An 18,262-nucleotide genomic window follows, 5' to 3' on the forward strand; every position below is an offset into this window, starting at 1 on the left:
ACACACACACACACACAGTTGTGTATCTGTAAGTTGAGAAGACGTCACCCTGACTCATTTATTTCCTGGAGACTAACATCAAAACATGAATGAATTGCATGCTGGGTATGTGCTTTATGTCCCCATAATGCGACTCTGACAGATTTGTGTGTCTGTAGGCAGTTTCTCAAAGTTTTCACCTGCATTTTAAACACAGTAGAAACACATTTACCCTCAAAAACACATAAATGCAGCCTCATGACACACTGAGGCGTACAGTTCACAGCAGCACTTGTTGTTCTGAGGCTTCAGAGCTCGTTTGAATTTGTCTGATTCATCTTCGTGTGTGTGATTGATTTCTTTTGACTGTCCTGCAGATGAATGTGACTACTGTGAGAGAGAACCTGCCTAAAGGAGATTTCTCCATCATGACAGAAATGCTGAAAAAGTTCCTCAACTTCATGAACCTCACTGTGAGTCACAGCTTCAATAAAAGAATCCCTGTAATGTGTTTAGTTCTGTTCTAGTGAGCACGGAGAGAAAAGTCCTGATGACTTGGATCCAAACGTACTCTGAATATGTTTGGGGATCATTTATGTATTTTTTTTTAAATTAAAGCTTAAAACTTCTTGTGGAGATGATCATCGTTTTACATAAAGAAATGTTGCTGAAGCAGATAAGAAACAAAAATGTTGAAATTTTGACCCCTGGCCTTTTTTATAAGCTAGTTTATCAAATCACCGTATATCCTGCTCATGTTGGACACATAAACCCGGAAGCGCGGGTCGTTTTACCCAAATACATGAAGGGGGGAAGATTTCAGAACCGAGCGAGTTTGTAGAAACGCATCAGAGCTGCGAAAAAACACGGTATAAAGGAGGGACGTCGCTACGCTGACGCCAACTATTCTGAAGCCATCTTGTCACAAAAAACTGGATGTGACAAGGAGGGGTGGGTCTCATCCTGAAATCACTTGCTCATTGGCTAAAGACTTGTCAATCACAAGCCATTAGCCAATGAGCAAGCACCACTGGCTTTGTTGAAACGTGGCATGACCAAGATTTACGAAAGCAGGAAATTGTGTACTGAGGCTTAGACGGGGAGCCGTTTTCCCATAGGATGCTTTAGGACCACAAGTCGACTTGCAACCACAGTTATCGCCATCTGGTGGTCATCAGATAGAATGCAGGTTTTTAGGCACTTCGGAACTGGCTTTGTTTTTATGAATGAAGCTACATCTACGCTTGTTTTCACTGTGAAGGCAATAAAAACGGCGTACATTTACTCTGACAGCATACTGGCTGTTATGCGTTACATTAATGGACACATTAGCTACAATTCCAGCATTTGCTTGTTCAACATAATGTGTTTATACTAGAGATGGACCGATCCGATATTACGTATCGTGTCGGTCCGATACTGACCTAAATTACTGGATCAGATATCGGAGAAAAAAAAAAAATGTAATCCGATCCATTAAATATCACGAAAGCACCTCACAAAACTTGCAACACGCCGTAACTCGCCTCAGAACGTTAGCACGTCGGAGCAGTATGCATCACGTGATAGAGCGGCTGTGGCATGCGGGACCTGTGGTGGTCTGGATAGCATTTGGAGCTTCGCTAGCAACCCGGCATTTCATCTCCGACAAAGTTATCCCGAGAGAAGTAAAGCAAGTGTGTAAGTCCATCTCTGAATGTTTGTAAAGCATTCCTGCGTTAAGCTTAACGAGCGACTGCCTCTCGCTCTCCGGCTGCTACTTCAATCATGAAACTGATCAATGATCAGCTGATCGTCTCTCTTGTTTGTTTTTGGCCCACTTTGCACCAGAAAGAGGAAACCAGCGGGTGAACAACAGCAGCACGTTTAAGCTTGATAAGCTGTTGTTAGAATTTATTTAATATTTCTTTCTACACCAGGATCTTTTTCTACGTAGCTGACGCTGGTAACTGTGCAGGGGCGGATCTAGCAAAGTTTAGCCAGGGGGGCCGATAGGGCATGAACAGGGAAAAGGGGGCACAAAGACATACTTTTCTTTCTTATTCTCATTTAAAATGTCGAGCTTTTAATAAATAATTATCTGACACCCAAAGTTTTAATTTGATGTAAAATGAATAGAAGTCAATTACTGCATATAGTAACTATTAAGTCTAATATATATACCCTAGTAAGCTATAGTACTTTTTCCTTTGGGAAGGTACCATCTGTGCAGTCTGCAATTTTGTTGAAGAAAGATGTTGAATCTATTTAATATTTCTTGAAAAATAATTGATTTCTGTGCATTTTTTTTCACACTGCATCAAATTAAGGTTGATTACGTCGATTAAGCATCATGAGGTGGAGCGTGAGGGGTGGTTCCCTATTTTTTATTTATTTATTTTTGTTGTTGCTGGGAGTTGGAACCCTATTAGTTAGGTTGCTTAATATTTACGCTAAGTACTCTTTAAAATACCAGAATAGGGAGGCTGGTGTAGGTCTAAGTTTATTAGATTGATCAGTATTGCTGAACTATGAAATATTTTTTTTGCATACAGGTATAACAGAATAGCTTTAGTGTAGTTGTTGTTTTAAACTTGAGTATGAACTTATACAAAATGCAGCAAGATATTTAAAAAAAACAACAATTTTGTTGATTAAAAAACACCATATCGGATTCATATCGGTATCGGACATAAAAAAGTGGTATCGTGCCATCTCTAGTTTATACATCATCATTACCTCCAAGCAGAACTATCACAGCTGTTGCTGACTGCAAAACGTAGTCGCTGTTTCACAAAGGTGGACGTGAGGCTGCTGTAAGTCCAGACTAACGCAACACTGAAACTCGTTCCACAATATCAAACTGATATATTCTGATTAGTGTTCGACGTAATCCTTCATCTGCCCTGTGCTGCTCTCCGCCCGACGTCTGTCAGACGCAGACTAATGAGAGAAAATGCTCATTATTCAACGACGATTATCAGACAAGTTTATTCAAGAGTAAAATCTGTGATTTAAATAAAAAACCAGCAGTGAGTTTGTTGAAATGGTGAGAAAGAAACGATCTGCACGTCTAATTTTCCAGGTGTGTGTGTGTGTGTGTTCTGACCCCTGCTTCCTCTCTGCAGTGTGACGTCGGCACCACAGGACAGAAGTCCATCTCCCGGGTCATTGACTATCTGGAGCACTGCTAGAGAGAAGTCTGTCTCAAATACGTACTCACACAAAAAGACACATGCAACACAACCATCTCCTTCATCATCGTTACCACCATCACCACCACCTCAGAGTCGACCGCTGGAGTAAACTAACGGGACGTCGTCCTCTTCCTCCTTTTAAAGGAGCTTCACCTTGGCAGCGCTGGAAACAGCTCGTTTCCTCTGTGACTTTAAAGGATAAACCCTTTGAAGCTGCAGCAGAGATCACATGCTTTTGTTTTTCTGAAGAATCCAAGTCAGTATTTGGTTGTTATTTCTTCCTTTTTCCTCAGTTTAAAAAAGTTGCTCAGAGCGATGTTTTTCTTCTTCTCTGATAAATTCCATTTCAAAGCGTCTCCTCACCTTCTCAGCCCCTCCCTCGTGAAAACCCCTTTCGTATTGAGCAATGGCAGATTGGAGTGAAGCTGCCCCCCCCCCCCCCCCAGCCTGCCATCAAAGCCTCGCGGCCCTGAGCGCGGCCTTTTGGAGCTGATAACTGCCAAACAAACAAGCTGAGCTCTTTAAAAAGAAGAGATGGCTTTTACTTTGAAAACGTCGACCCCAGCTCCTCACAGGCCGCCTCATTTCTCTCACGCTGTGTTCTTCTTCTCCTCTTTGCTGCTGTAACCTCTTGGCTCTGTTTGAAGGAGGTGCTTTAGCGCTGAGAAACCACGCGTATTGATCATTTGTGGGCGGAGGGTGGGAAGCCTGACCCGCGGTGAAGTCGAGGTGGGACTGCTTGCCTTTGTATGACACCTCGTTTCGTGGCGGCGCCTTTGTGCCGACTTCACACCTGACTCTCAAAGCTTTTGGGGGTTTTAGAAACTTTGGACAACCTCTGCTTCCAAAAAGCAGAAAGTTTTTCCCTTTCAAATGATCGATCTCGCTCAACATCAAAAGCTTCGTGTCTCAGCGGGTTCCCGAGCCCTCTGGGCCAGAACCGGTCCTCCTCCTGCTCCTTTCAATTACCGCCAGGCCTTTGAGCTCGCCGCTCATGGTGGAGACTTCAGTTACAGTAAAGACGGCCGAGTAAGCCCCCCCAGTCTGACAGGTGAAGGCCAGGCTCGTTGCTTTTGAACTGGGCCGCCAGCAGAGGGGTTTTCACAGAGGAGGTCGATTGTTTGTCCCTCCTGCTCAGGTGTTTTTAGGAGGAAACACTGTAGCTGGAGCTCAAGATCCTCAAACCCGCAGTTTAACTCCAAATCCTGTGTTTGGACTTTCCAAGAGTGCATCACTCTCTAACGTACATTTCAGCGATGCTGAGGTTGGATTGGGAATTTGTAAATGATAGAAATCGGCCCCGTGCTTTTCCGTTGGACCTTCTGTGGTTTTCATCTTTGAAGCCTTTTCAGATGGCGCACCTGTGAAGAAGTCAAAACTCCAGCAGCGCTTACAGTACAAACAGCCACTCATTACACGTCAGCCATTGCACTTGTAGCTTTAACCCGCCCCGGCCTTTCCTGTCCTCTGTGCACCGTCAGTGCAGCTGAAGTTCCAGAGATGTTCCCTGATGGGGGAAAGGGAAGTCTGGAGCCTTAAACGAGTCATTTCTGTTCCTCCTTCCTTCAAGTGCAGCGTTGTAACTAAAGGCTTTATTAATAGAATAAATAGATATGAGTTAGTTTGAAAAGATTTCCAGCCTCATTGTTGTTAAAAAGCTAAAAAAAAAGTTATTTAAGTTTAGTGTCACATTTCGTCAGTTTGGAGACTCTCAAAAGAGCGAAACTCCAGGGGAACATGTGAGTCTTTCACACAATAGAAACACTGTTTTTTCCAATAATTTCATTGAAAGATGTCTCGGATAAGCCCCGCCCACTCCATTAAAACCATACAGCCTTGGTCTAACTCTCACTGGGCGCCTCAAACTGAGGCGTCCCTTCAGTTGCTTTATTAACCCTTTAATGACCTCCAGCTAATAAGCTTGTTATAAAGGAAACCTGAATAAGAAAGAAAAGAAGAAAGATGGCCGTGAGCATCGTTTTAGTGTTGGCTCTTTGTCTGCAGCCACGCTCAGGTCCCCACAGTCGCTCATCAACGCTGAAACGCAAACCCGTGGCACTAAAGGTCACTGCTGTGAGATAAAGGACACAGACGCTGTCCATAGAGGCCAAAACAGGTTTTTAAATTCCAGCAGGCTGCGCGTGTTAATTACTGCTGTAAATCTGTCGCATTTTAATGCGAGTGTGTGGGGACCCTCAAGTGGATGCTAGAGGACCTGCAGTGGTTGACGCTAGCTTGGTTTCCTTCGTTCCTGCTTTAAGCTAAAGATTCGCCTTTGAATTTCTTTTCTCGAAAACAGATATTTTTAAAGGTCCAGATTAAGAGAGAGAGAGCATCGTCTGAGCAAGCTAACGTTGAAAGTTGTCACGTCTGTTCCTTTGTGCTCTGTGGCGTTTGTCATCAGCGCCGTGAGCTCCTGCTGCTGTTTGATTTCATCTTTAGAGCTGGAAAAAAAATGACATTGAATTGACCTTTAAAGATTGTGTCATTGTTCATGTGGTTTTGTATTTGTTTGTCTGTGGACATCAGCGCGCGCACACACACACACACACACACACACACACACACACACACGCGTTAAAACTTCACACTCCTTTATGAAAAGTTTACAAGAGCTTTATTCACAGACGTCTGGAAGAATGAATGGAAGAGCTTTTTGTACATAGTTTCCTGTAAATAGATTGGACCTCCTCATGTAGGAGGGGAGCGATGGAGGGAGTTTGGGACGGAGGGGGCAGTTTGGGGAGGGTCGTGGGTGGGCCGGGGTTAAATTTAAATTTAGACCGTAGACTCTACTTTTCTGAATCTGATTCTATTTTTTCTTTTTTCTAAGCCTTTTTCTCCCAGCCGTGTTGTTGTTTTTGGACAGACAGAGAGCTTCTTAACGAGCCGCCTGCAGGAAAACTTGATCTTTGTACCAATTTGCAGACCGATGTCTTTGGTTACCTGTACATAATTTTAAAATAATAAAAATTGATACTTTGAGTAATTCTGGCACAGAGTTTTTCTTTCTGTCGTCCTCGGTGTCTGAGTCCTCGAACACGTGAAACACGTTTTGGTCCTTTAATGTCTGACGCTGAAAGAATCACAGATATTCACGTCCCCCCTGCACGTCCTCCTCGGGGCACCCCGGGCCTCCGCCGCTGCTCCTGGCCGTGTGGAAGTGCCTCTCGGGCCGAGGCAGATCCCCGGCCGCCGGCGCTTTGTCGGTGCCCGGGCTGCGTGCTCCGCCCGCGCCCTGCTGCAGCAGCTCGCTGAGGGTGGAGATGTAGATCTGCGCCATCTGCAGGGTCTCGGACTTGGACAGCTTCCGGTCGCTGTCCGTGTTGGGAATAACGCTGCGGAGCCGGTCAAAGGCCACGTTCAGTCCGAGCATCCTGCGCCGCTCGCGGGCATTGGCCGCTAGACGCCGGCGTCTCTGTGCGCGCTCTAGAGCGCTCGTGTCCGGCGGCAGGTAATGCAGCGCGCCCCCGGCGGGACCAAGCCGGAGCTCCACGATGGCGCGCGGGGGTTCCCGGTAGTCCCCGGAGCGGTCCGGTGCGAGGCTCCGCTGCAGCAGCGCGTGGAGATCCGCATGGAGAGCCGAGGCCGCGGGACCGGGACCGCACTCAGAGTCCACGGACACGAAGGGAGCGAAGAGGCTTTTACGCGGAGGCATCTCTGCTCCTCCTCCGCTCTCCCCTTTCTCCTTGTCCTACTGTCTACTTCTTCCTCTTCTCCTCCTCTTGTCTCCTTCTCCTCCTTCACCAAACGGCCACAGCCGCTGAGCCTCACCGGACCCTTCACGTTTCTCAGCATTGATGGGAGAATTTATGGAGTGGGGGGCCTTGCGTGCTTCGGGGGCGTGGACAGGGTCGTGTGCTGCTCAGTGAACTTTGCCAGATGCGCAGCTGGAAGTCGATTAACCGAGTTCATCAAAAGAGGATTAGAAGCGTCTCAGTGCGCCGCTGAGGGCTGAAGAGGAGGACGGCGGAGAGCGCCAGCAGCCACGGTGTGAAGTTTCACTCACACAAACTTCACGTACAGTTTTTCAATTATAAAAAGTTTGTAATAAGAGTTTGGAGCTGAAAGCAAACTTGTGTCGTGCAGCAGATCATTTAAGAAGCAGTGAAACATTTTAGCGCTCAGATTTAAAGAAAACGTGTTTGTATGTTAGTCTGAGTACAGCTGGTACACTTCGCACTGCTTCCATCACCACACAGATGTTAGTGAAGGAAGTATTTCTCTGTTCTGTCACCAGAAATCTGCACAATTAGTTTCTTTCCCACACAGAAACATTCATCCCAACATGGAACAGTTGGAACAATCATTCATGCTGAGAAGCTGCACGACCAGTTTAATGCAAACACATTTAAAAAAAGTCAAAATTTCAGTTATGAATTAATTTGATGAAGATCAGTGAAAAGGGATCATTTGTAAAACAAACAGCAGATGAATAGATTCTCTCTTCTTCATTCAAACATTATTACTCTGCAGAGTAAAATTAAAATAAAAAAACAAACATGAAAATAAAACCGAAAAGTAAAAAAGAAAAAAAATCTACATGTGGTTTGGGACCAGAACTGGCCTGCCAGAGGGCGCACTGTGGTCCACACAGGACGGAGCATCATTCATTCAGTATTCAAAGATGAAGGAAATTCTACATCAACAATTTTTTTTCTTGTTGTTTATGTTTGTTGTTGTTGTTTTAAATCATCCTCCTCTGAAGGTTTTGTGTTTCAGAAAATCACATTTTAAATGTGAACTTTGTAAAAGAGACGCAGGTTATTAACTCTAAGGTTCAGCTGACCATCGAGTGAAGGTTTGGGAGCAAATAATTAATAAATTCCCAATCTGCGCATGTTTAAATGGAAAGTTTGAGGCCGCCCTGTCACACAGCAGCCATGTTTAATGATCTCTAATCGTGATTAATCAGATGTTTTCACTGGTTTTTGTCTTATTTTCTGTTATTTGATTGAAAGTTGACATCACATCTGTTTCTTTTTCACGTGTTGAGGCAGAAACTTTATTCAAATTCAAGATTTTACTTGTTTTCTTACTTCTGTGGTGATGAAACACCGGCGCGCTCAGTGAGGAAGAGTCCACAGTGTTTATATTTCTTACAGAAATATAATTTCCCTCATAATCGGTCATTTAGGATCTTGTTTTTCATGTGGCTTTTTTTAAGTTACCTGTAATATCCCCACAGAATTCAGGTAACTTTTTTTTCTGCGAACACATTTGTCCTTCAGATCAGAATTAATCTAAGTTTTGTCTGTAATGAGCTGGGAGAAAACTTCAATCCTTCTTTTTGTGTCCAGACTAAACAGATTCTCCCTCCATGCCGACATTTAAGCTTGCAGCAGAGAACCCTGGTTTGAAAACTGTGAAACAAATGATGTTTGGATCATCTTTAGAACCAAGTTCTAAGAAGTTAGGCCTCTTCTCTGTTTCAGCAAAGGACAAAAATGTCTCCCCGCCTCTCTACAGGTGGACAAGTCGCCTGGACAGGTGGAGTAGAGGACATGATGATTACTACATCTCTGACCTCGCATCGCCTCCAGGTCCCTGGAACAACATCTGTTTCCTTAAACCGCACTTTCACTGGAGAAATCGTTTTGACTGCAGTTGAATAAATTCTTATTTTGTTCCACTTTGCAACTAAACGTGTAAATATAGATTCAAGTCTCCAGCCAGCGAAGGACTAAGGAAGAAGAAGGTTTTCGTCCCAGCCTTGTAATCCTGTCCGACTTTTGGCTGAGCATTAATTATTCATGCAACAGTGACATGAATAAATGCCACACAGAGCACGTAGGTGAAGACATTTTCTTGGTTTAATAGTATTTTTTCCTAAATGGCTGGGGGATGATGTTAGCATCACACACTTGATTAAAAAGCTCAGCGTTTCACGGCTGCAGCGTCCTTGAGTTTCCCTCTGCAGGCTGCTGAGACATTTGTCTGATGTATTAAAGCTCGTCACTGGAACTTGCTTTTAAGGTTAATTAAAAGTGTTGTGCTCCCGGAGGTTAAAGCCTGACGATGACTGACAGCCGCTGGCAGCCTCGTATCCTCTGGACAGACTCTAATGGGATTTAGCAGCGTGTCCCGGCCGCCGTGTGCCAGCGCTCTGGCGGGCCGGGCCTTTGCAAACGCCACAGCGTGCCACCGAGATGCCACAAAAATGGCTGCGTGACACACGGGAGCATAATGGACTCCTTATGGCCGGGGGTGGGGGGGGACCCTCGCTGTCTGGGGCCCCTGGCTCATTTTCCTTTTATCCTCCAATCTGGAGCACGTGGGGAGGTTTGGCTTCACGCCTTAGCTGACAGTTGCTGGCACGCTCCGCTTTATTAAAGCCAATGAAACGGCTCATTGCAGCCAGAGAGCGGACACAGGCCGCAGATCAAACCCTCCCACCGCTGTGACGCGCCCGTGCAGATGACACGTACACGCCACACCGACCTGCTGCACATCTGCAAGTTTGGCTTTTTCTGGGCTTGTTGCAAAAAGTTTAACTTCTAATTTTTTTAAAGTTAAACAGAAAAACACTTTGTGTGTGTTTCAGCTGATTTCACACAGATCCACAGATCTGAAAGCGCACAAGCTCACATGTTTAAAACATTCCTCTGATATTCTCAAGTTAAACTGATTCTTTTTGTTTAATTCGAATTACTGAGGGGTCTTTTTTTAGCATGCTATTGTTTTTTGGGGAAACTTTATCATTAAGGCCACGACAAACGCTACAGTCTACCTGCAGAGTAAGATGTGCAATTATTGTATTTTCCCACAAAATTACCAAGAAATTACACTGTACTCAAAATTACTTATGCACAACCTAACCTGACATGTTGTTCTGCTTTGTTTGCCTTTAAGTATTTATATGCCAATGCAGTTATTATTATTATTATTATTTGGAAGGAGAGGAAAGCATACAGGTGATCTGCTCCTGTAGATGAAACGGGTAGCAAACATGTCACATGTGCCACCAGCTACAGGTGGGAACATCTTTCACCTTCAGCTTTATTTTTGTTTAAGTTATTTGTGTACACAGTGCAATACGAGGGTGTTTCCATTAGTTTTTGGACAAAAAAGGTTTCGAGGTGCGCTCAGTTCACGAGCTGCTCTCCTAAACTGATGTGCAGGTAATTTAACAACAAAAAGCCCTGAAATGAAAAGAATGAATTGCTCTCTGATGCTGACAGAAAGCACATCTGCATTCCTCTGTTTGGGAAGCAAACATGGAACGAGCGGTTATTAGTTAGAGGTAAGAGGTTTGGCTTCACTCGTTAACACGCTGCGCCTTATTAAACCCAATGAGACGGCTCGTTGGAGCCAGCGGACCGACATGGGCTGCAGATCAAACCCTTTTCCCACAGAGTCGCTGAAGCAACACAGCTGAGCTTTCTCTCCACAGTGGACTTTAACACAATAAGTCATTTCTGTCCAGATAAACTCAAATCTTTTACCCCACATTTATTCACCACCGTTCAAAGCTACCTGATCCTGGCTCGAGACGGTCACGTTATCACAATGACTCCATTTTCACTGCTGCTGACAAAAAACTATAAAATACCAAAGAGACATGAATTATCTCACAGCTGTAAATACTGGGACCAAAAAAAGATTTCTAAAATCATAAATGTCCGCCTGGGCGAAGCATGCGTTTCATCTTTGTCTGCTTCTTTTTGTTGAGTTTGGAATAAAAGCCTGCAGTGTGAACAGGAAGCCCAGCGTGTCAGTAACAGACAGGCTGAATGTCAGTCACCATGACCGCAGTGGTATCACTCTGTAATTTTTAACGTTCATTTCAGTGTCTTGTGTCAGAGACCAGCTGTCTGATAAATGCTTACATTTTTTTGCTTCTCTTTGCAGGTTATTTTCACTCAGTCTGTCGACCTGAAAACCCATCTGCCAAAAGCTGAAATCTTAACAAGCTTCCTCATTTTTCCAGGCACCATTACACTCTAAAAGTCACCCAAATTGGCTAAAAAGCAAACCAGTCTGAGTCAATTTAGCACCAAACACACTAATGTGATAGTTCACTCCGGGCAGAGTGACCAGATCCCGAAACGTGAATGTGGAGCAAAGAGTGTGTTTTTGTAGGACGACGTGAGAGCTGTTACTAATGCTGAGAAAAGTCAGAAGTTTGCGATAAAGTTTGACACTTTCATTAAAAAAGACAATAAAATGTATTTAATTCTCAATTCAATTCAGTTTTATTTATATAGCACCAAATCACAACAACAGTCGCCTCAAGGTGCTTTATATTGTAAGGTAGACGCTACAATAATACACACAGAGAAAACCCAACAATCATATGCCCCCCTATGAGCAGCACTTTGGCGACAGTGGGAAGGAAAAACTCCCTTTTAACAGGAAGAAACCTCCGGCAGAACCAGGCTCAGGGAGGGGCGGGGCCATCTGCTGTGATTGGTTGGGGTGAGAGAAGGAAGACAGGATAAAGACATGCTGTGGAAGAGAGACAGAGGTTAATAACAGATACGATTCAGTGCAGAGAGGTCTGTTAACACGTGTTCAGTGAGAAAGCTGACTGGACATGTTTAATCCCAAGACTCAGTTTCAATGAGCATTAATGGAATTAAAGGTCTTGAAGGTCCCCTCCTGCCTATCACAGTAACTGGTTTGATTTAGTGTGAACACTGTTCTCATAGATTGGCACATCACTTCTGAGTCACACCCTACAAAGCAGGATTTCAGTTGTGGTCAGACATTTCTGTCCAACCATCGGCATGAAGGTCAGAGTCATTCTGGGCCTTTAATTAATTTTTTTTCACGTCATGCTGAAGGTTCTACAGTATCTTTGACCGTGATTGACTAACATTGGTAGTTTCTCTTTGCAGCATAAAAATGGCAGCACTCGTTGGACTGATGAATACTCAGAACAGTTTAAAAGTCCAAGTAACTCAGTGGAGATCAGAACTGTCAAAGTGTGGAAGCTCTCTTGGAGCCATTTCTAAACAACTGCAGATCCCAAAATCAAACAATTCACATTTGTGAAACAAACAATTTTACGTAAGAACAATATGTATGTATTCTAGTGTGTCATCCAAGTAACTTGGCTCTTCTTCTAGAACTTGCCAAACTGTCTTTTGGTAAAGTTTTGTACAGTCAGATAAAACTACTGTACCAAGCATGGTGGTGGAAGCATCGTGTTCGGGGGCTGTTTTGGTACTGGTGACACTGGCAGAAGAAGAAGAAGGACCACCTCCAAATTCTTTAACTTCACCTCAAATCAATGGCTAGATGGAGAACAGCCAAGCCAACTTTATTTATAAAGCACGTTAAAAACAGTGAGCATTCACATGGAGTAGTCATTTTTCTTTTTTTATACTTAAGTACTTATACTAAGCCCTTTAAGACTGTACCTAAACAGTGACAATAAACCAACTAATTAAAATCAATTCTAAAAATCAAATATCCACCAAGAAAATGCCAGAAACTTGTTGATGGAAACCAAAACTGTCTGATCGAGGTGTAATTTAACCAAATGTTGGTATATTTGAGCCTCTATGTTACCTTTGAACCTGTGTTGTTCCTGTAGACCCTGTAGAAAAATTCAAACTTGTGCACCTATTTCGTGTTTTTTTTAAAGTCATTAAACTTCTGACCATAACTGTATGTCACTAACCGTCGTCTACACATTATTGTAACAGCTGTGGAGAGAACAGTGATCTTTTATTTCAGGAATTTTGACCAATTTGAAGTTTTGATTTTGAACCGAAGAAGCGTTCGGAGCTGGAAACATCTAAAGATGTCGGACTGAACGAGGAGACAGAACTAAGAAAGAAGGAAACAAGCCGAACCAGCCGACCATGTTCTGTGTGTGTCATCTGTCTCATATAACAAACATGACTACAAAGTTTCGGCTGCACAAAAGATGAAAAAGAAAGAAAAGGGAGCCAATCAAAGAGGTGCAATTTGACATGCTGACAGAGCCACACAGGAAGCGCTACAGGTGACGGTCGTCCACACACGACGGCCGCCGGCTCGGTGTGTGTCAGGAGTGACAAAAATGCTTTGATACTGTGATTACACAGGAACCACCAACACACACACAGAAAACAAGCGCAGATCAATAGCCAAACACCTATGGAAGAACAGCCTCACACTACAGTGAACACACACATACACAAAGCCCCCGACACACTCATTTGTCTCATTTCACACCACTGAACCTTCCTTCCTCCCTCATTGTGTCTTTCTTTAGATGCACACACACTTATTTGTTTCACTACACATCACAGGAGCCTCCTGGTCTCTCTCCCTGCAGGTCCAATCATTAATCATTGATCAGTCCAGCTCAGTGTTGTGTGTGTGTGTGTGTGAGTGTGTGTGTGTGGCCACGAGGAGTTTAATCAGGCGTGTTGCCCCACTAATGAAAGATCGGCCTCCTCTATCGCCCCCTCAGGACGTTTGCAGTCTCTGTGTGTGTGTGTGTGTGTGCGCATGTTAGAGAGTAAAAAGTAAGTTTTTATTTTATTAATGGTTTGTTTCTCGACTGTGCTGTGATGCATTCACTGTCACTCCTGAAGCAAATGTACATTTGTGCTTCTGTGTTTGCAAGACTCCTTGTTGGCTTATGCCACAGTCACATTATAAAGAGCAGCAGTTGGAGACTGCAGCAAAATCCCTCGACTGTGTGCATTAAAGTTGCAATAGTTGTTTTGAAAACAGGGACTTTGTCTGTGATCACTTAAACTTGATTTAGACCAGTGGTGTCCAAACCCAGGCCTCGAGGGCCGGTGTCCTGCAGGGTTAGACGTGTCCTTGATCCATCACAGATGATTCAAATGGCTAAATGACCTCCTCAACATGTCTTGAAGTTCTCCAGAGGCCTGGTAATGAACTAATCATGTGATTCAGGTGTGCTGACCCAGGGTGATCTAAAACCTGCAGGACACCAGCCCTCGAGGCCTGGAGTTGGCCAAGCCTGATGATGTCATAACTGGAAATGCCTTTTATCCGTACACCGCAACCTTCCGCAGCATTCATGTCATTGTGGACCCGATGTGTACTTAAATTTATCAGGAGCTGCACGTCAGGTTACGTAGAAGGATGATGTGTAGGGTTAAAATGGGGTTTCAGTTGTGGCATAAGTTACAACAGTGGTTCCCAAACCTTTTTTGCTAGCCCCCCCCCCTTTGTTTTACAAGAAAAATGTTCGCGCAGTGCTCGTTTTTAAAACTCCTCTTTTGCGTTTACGTGTGGACGAGGAATACAGAGTTCGTCACGCAACGTTGAAGGTATGTGCCTTTTTTCACGTCACGCTGTGCGCCACGTTATTGTTTACATGAGATGAATTGCAGAATAGCAGAAAAATTAACAGTATTTTGTCTCTATCTTCAGTTTTACACGCTTACATACACACGCAGTTACTGTCCCTCCATTTAGAAAGGCAGAGGCGTCACGCTGTGATTATTTTACGTGTAGTTGTTTTTTCCTGTGTAATAATGTTCAACATTGCTGTCAATACATTTTTAAAAAATGCCTCTCTGTGCAAAATGGGTTCAAAAACAAACAGCTGTAGGATACTGTTTGTCTGATTTGAACCGGGGGAACAAATCGTGGCAGGACCAGCCTGATGTTATTTGTATCCCGCTGTAACTTTACTGTATAAAGAGCTAACGTCTCCAACATGTCAGGAGTAGTTAGTCATTACGACAAGTGTTTGTGAACTAAAAATCAAGCATGTGGAATACAGTTTGTCTGGGATTTGAAGAGCCCAGAGCTGCTCCTGACGAAAGGAAAAGCAATCCTGCAGGGAGACCGACCTCGGCACTTGTGCAGGTGAAGCCAAAGGGAAGATTTGCTTCATTATATTTTCTAGTCTTTAGCTTAGAATGAAGTTGGTTTGGAAACATATTCAGCTTCATCTCCTGCTTTGCGTTTGTGTGGGCGCCCCGTGCTAGCAGTGTCCAAGCGTTTGTTTGTTTGTTTTTTCTTCCCCTTTTCATACACCCCCCCCCCCCCCCCCCGCAATGGCTGGGGGGGCGGGCCCCACACTTTGGGAATCTCTGAGTTACAACATGGCAAAAGCAGCTAGATGTAGCTGTTGTTTTCATTTGGTGCTTAATAAATAAAATTGAATTGAATGCAACATATCTCTGATATAGAAGTATAATTCCTGTGTCATGGTCAGTTGCCATCTTCAAAGAGACTTTGGTGCATAAAGGCAGTAATAAAACAGCATGAAGACAGACAGAAAGACCTCCCAATTCAAGTGAATAATCCTCACTACGGTGACTGCTATAGGACAAACAAGTTTTAGTCAGTCAAGAAAGATCAAGGGTAGTAAATACAGACTGTACTTGCTGGTTTCTCCTACTGTTTGAATAATATCAGCACAACTAAATCAGGAAATAAGACATGGATCCGCTCCATTAATGGTCAGTTACACATTTTGCAGTATTTTACATTTTTCACCCCAGTGTCCCTGACAAGCCTTCATCTGTAGTAAGTGCACTTAAATAGCAAAGTGACTCTGGACTGGATCCAAAGTTTTTCCATAGCTCTGCAAGGCTGTCAGGCTACTGTTTACCTCAGCTGACAATGCCGGGTGACACATGTCCTCCTTTATTTACTCTGGGGACGGCTGTAAAACTGGGAAAGGAGTCTAATATGAGCCGAAGAGTCACTGAAGCTCACTTCTGTCCAGTGACATTGATACTGCGGTGAGTTATCGAGCATAGCCTAAACTTTTCTCTTGGTAAGCTGCTGCTAGTCTCTGTTAGCTGCTGCTAGCCTGCATCAATTAATGACTTTGAAGTTTATCTAACATTGTTGTCTTTTAATACTTAGTGAATAAACTCTCATATCATGTCAGAACATAACCAAACTCTTTATCACAGGGAATCTGTGATCTTTAGGACACTTGAGTCTAACATTAGCTGGCATAATGTTAGCTTATAACCAGCTGTTGTTTAGTTATAGGACATCGTGGATGTTTGAACACCAACGACTTCTGTTGTCTTTCACTTTTGGCATACTACACGTGTGTCTGGTTTTTGGCCAGATATGTAAAACATGGTTAGTTGGAATGTATATTTGTACTGTCTTTCCCTCTTCACACTGCACAGAAGAGGAACCGGCAGCAAGGTTCAACACTTTTCTTCCATCAAGACTCTGAAGACCATTACTCTTTGTCCACAGGTTTAATGATGTAGAAAGTGTGAAACTGAAACAAACATAACACAATTATAATTACAGTATATTCTTTAAATCTTACATATACACTGTACCTACAAGTCTACAATAATCTAAATCAACATAGCGTAGCACTTTAGCTGCAAGAATAAGCATTAGCCGTGCTCTAAACATGTGGTTTCAACAACGTATCAAAGTTACACATTAAACTTCCCTCATGTCACAAAATACAACCACAGAACTACAGATAAGCATCAAATAAACAATATACATACAGACGATGCTCCAAAAGACGAAGGATTGAAGGCAGATGCATGTGGATTCTAGTGATGGGTCGTTCGCGAACGAAATGGCTCTTAGAGCCGGCTCTTTGACGTGAACGACGCGAGCCGGCTCCTTATCGCGAGCCGTCACGTGGGTTTTCTTTTTTTTTTCTTTCTCTCACCCTCTCTCTCGCACTTTTTTTCCGCTTCACTCTGCACGCGAGCCTTGTGCTTTATGCTGGGCAGAGGGGGGAGGGGCGGTAGTTACACTCAGTAGCACAGGAACAGAGCCAGAGAGAGAGAAAGAGAGGCAGGGACAACAACATTAGAAAGGTATAGTAATCATCCACAACTATTTTCAGTTGCAGATGATAAAGGATTGAGAAAGTTTATTCATGCAGGTCCATATGACAGAGAATATGCATGTTCTTTTAGTTTTCATATTATAATTTATATTTAATTGTGTTGTGGTTTGCAGTGTTTTGTGTTCTTTTCACTTTAAATTTGTGAAAGGAAAAAGCTGAAAATTTAAATAGTTAAAACTTGAAATGTGAATAGTTGATTTTTGTATTATATGATTTATTTATTACATTTTATGTGGAGTGAATAAATAAAAGTATATTTACGGTGGCCCCTAGAGACAAAGCACATACAAACTTCAAATCACGTACGAACTCTGAAGCATGTACAAACTCCAAAACACGTAAAAACTCCAAAACACGTAAAAACACATACAAACTCCAAAACACATAAAAACACGTACAAACTCCGAAGCACGTAAAAACTCAGAAGCACATAAAAACTCAAAACACGTACAAAAGACAACAGAAGTGCTCCAGGATGCTGGGCGCAGTGTTGAGCCTTTGTTATCTTGTGGCTACACAAGCCAGCAAGTACCAACGACCGGATTTGGTGTGTGGTAGTAACAGGTAAATGAACTTTTTTTTAAATTATTTGAATATATATATGAGTGCCTGTGTATAAATACACAAACAATACACACATGCTTTCAATTGTGTAATTTAAGTGATCTAGTAGCTCTGCTTTGGAAGTTCAGTTCATGCTAGAAATGTGTTTTGGAGTTTGTACGTGTTTTGTCTCTAGGGGCCACCGCATATATTTATATATAAACATATATAAATAAAACCACTTGTTTTTACGTTAGTAATTCCTTTTGTGCATAATTTTATATTATTGTTAATAATAAATTAATTAAAGCAACAAAACAACCTGAAGAGCCGGTTCGGAGCCGAAAGAGCCGGCTCTTTTTAGTGAGCCGAACCGAAAGAGCCGGATCTCTAAAAAGAGCCGGAAATCCCATCACTAGTGGATTCATGGCAGTCTCCTTGGCCATGTGCAAACTTCACTAAACCTTACTACTTCCTGCTTCCTGTGATGTCACCAGGTATCAGAACTCTTAAAGGGACAGCTGCCCTAACACTATCGGCACAATATTCATCCTTTATTCTATTAAATAACCTCTTAAAATGACTAACTATATGTAGCATATCCACCACATATTTAAGTGCAAAATCATTTAAAGCTTTAAACACAAACAGTGCCACTTCGTACAGGACTGTAGTGCACAGGGAACCAGTGCAAGGCTCTAACACTGCAGGGATGTGTTTTTGTCTTAGTTGGCAAACGTTTTGCAGATGAGTCACACTCATCAACCAACTGACTCAGATCGATTGGAAGTGT

At 43.1% G+C, this 18,262-nt stretch overlaps 2 protein-coding genes across 2 annotated transcripts in view; one reads left to right on the forward strand and one right to left on the reverse strand.

Moving 5' to 3' along the window:
* LOC146704038 (wings apart-like protein homolog) overlaps window positions 1–6,140 on the forward strand; it is a 37,782-nt gene extending 31,642 nt beyond the window's left edge. Inside the window, exons 20-21 of the mRNA XM_085467063.1 lie at window positions 357–452; window positions 3,087–6,140. Of these exons, the coding sequence (XP_085323189.1) occupies window positions 357–452; window positions 3,087–3,152 (162 nt within the window). The 3' untranslated portion in view covers window positions 3,153–6,140. The remainder of the gene's footprint in view (window positions 1–356; window positions 453–3,086) is intronic.
* On the reverse strand, window positions 6,006–6,940 carry atoh1c (atonal bHLH transcription factor 1c). The gene has a single exon (XM_085467064.1). The coding sequence runs from the start codon at window positions 6,811–6,813 to the stop codon at window positions 6,241–6,243; it is 573 nt and encodes a 190-aa protein (XP_085323190.1). The 5' UTR covers window positions 6,814–6,940; the 3' UTR covers window positions 6,006–6,240.
* Window positions 6,941–18,262: the final 11,322 nt, after the last annotated feature.

Source organism: Copadichromis virginalis, linkage group LG8, assembly GCF_057382275.1.
Source record: "Copadichromis virginalis isolate Kocher_CV1m ecotype Utaka linkage group LG8, C_Virginalis_male_GT1.1, whole genome shotgun sequence".
In the NCBI taxonomy this organism is placed as follows: domain Eukaryota; kingdom Metazoa; phylum Chordata; class Actinopteri; order Cichliformes; family Cichlidae; genus Copadichromis; species Copadichromis virginalis.

Coding starts and splice junctions, on each gene's coding strand:
- atoh1c (XM_085467064.1), bottom strand. CDS start 6,813: ATGCCTCCGCGTAAAAGCCTCTTCGCTCCCTTCGTGTCCGTGGACTCT.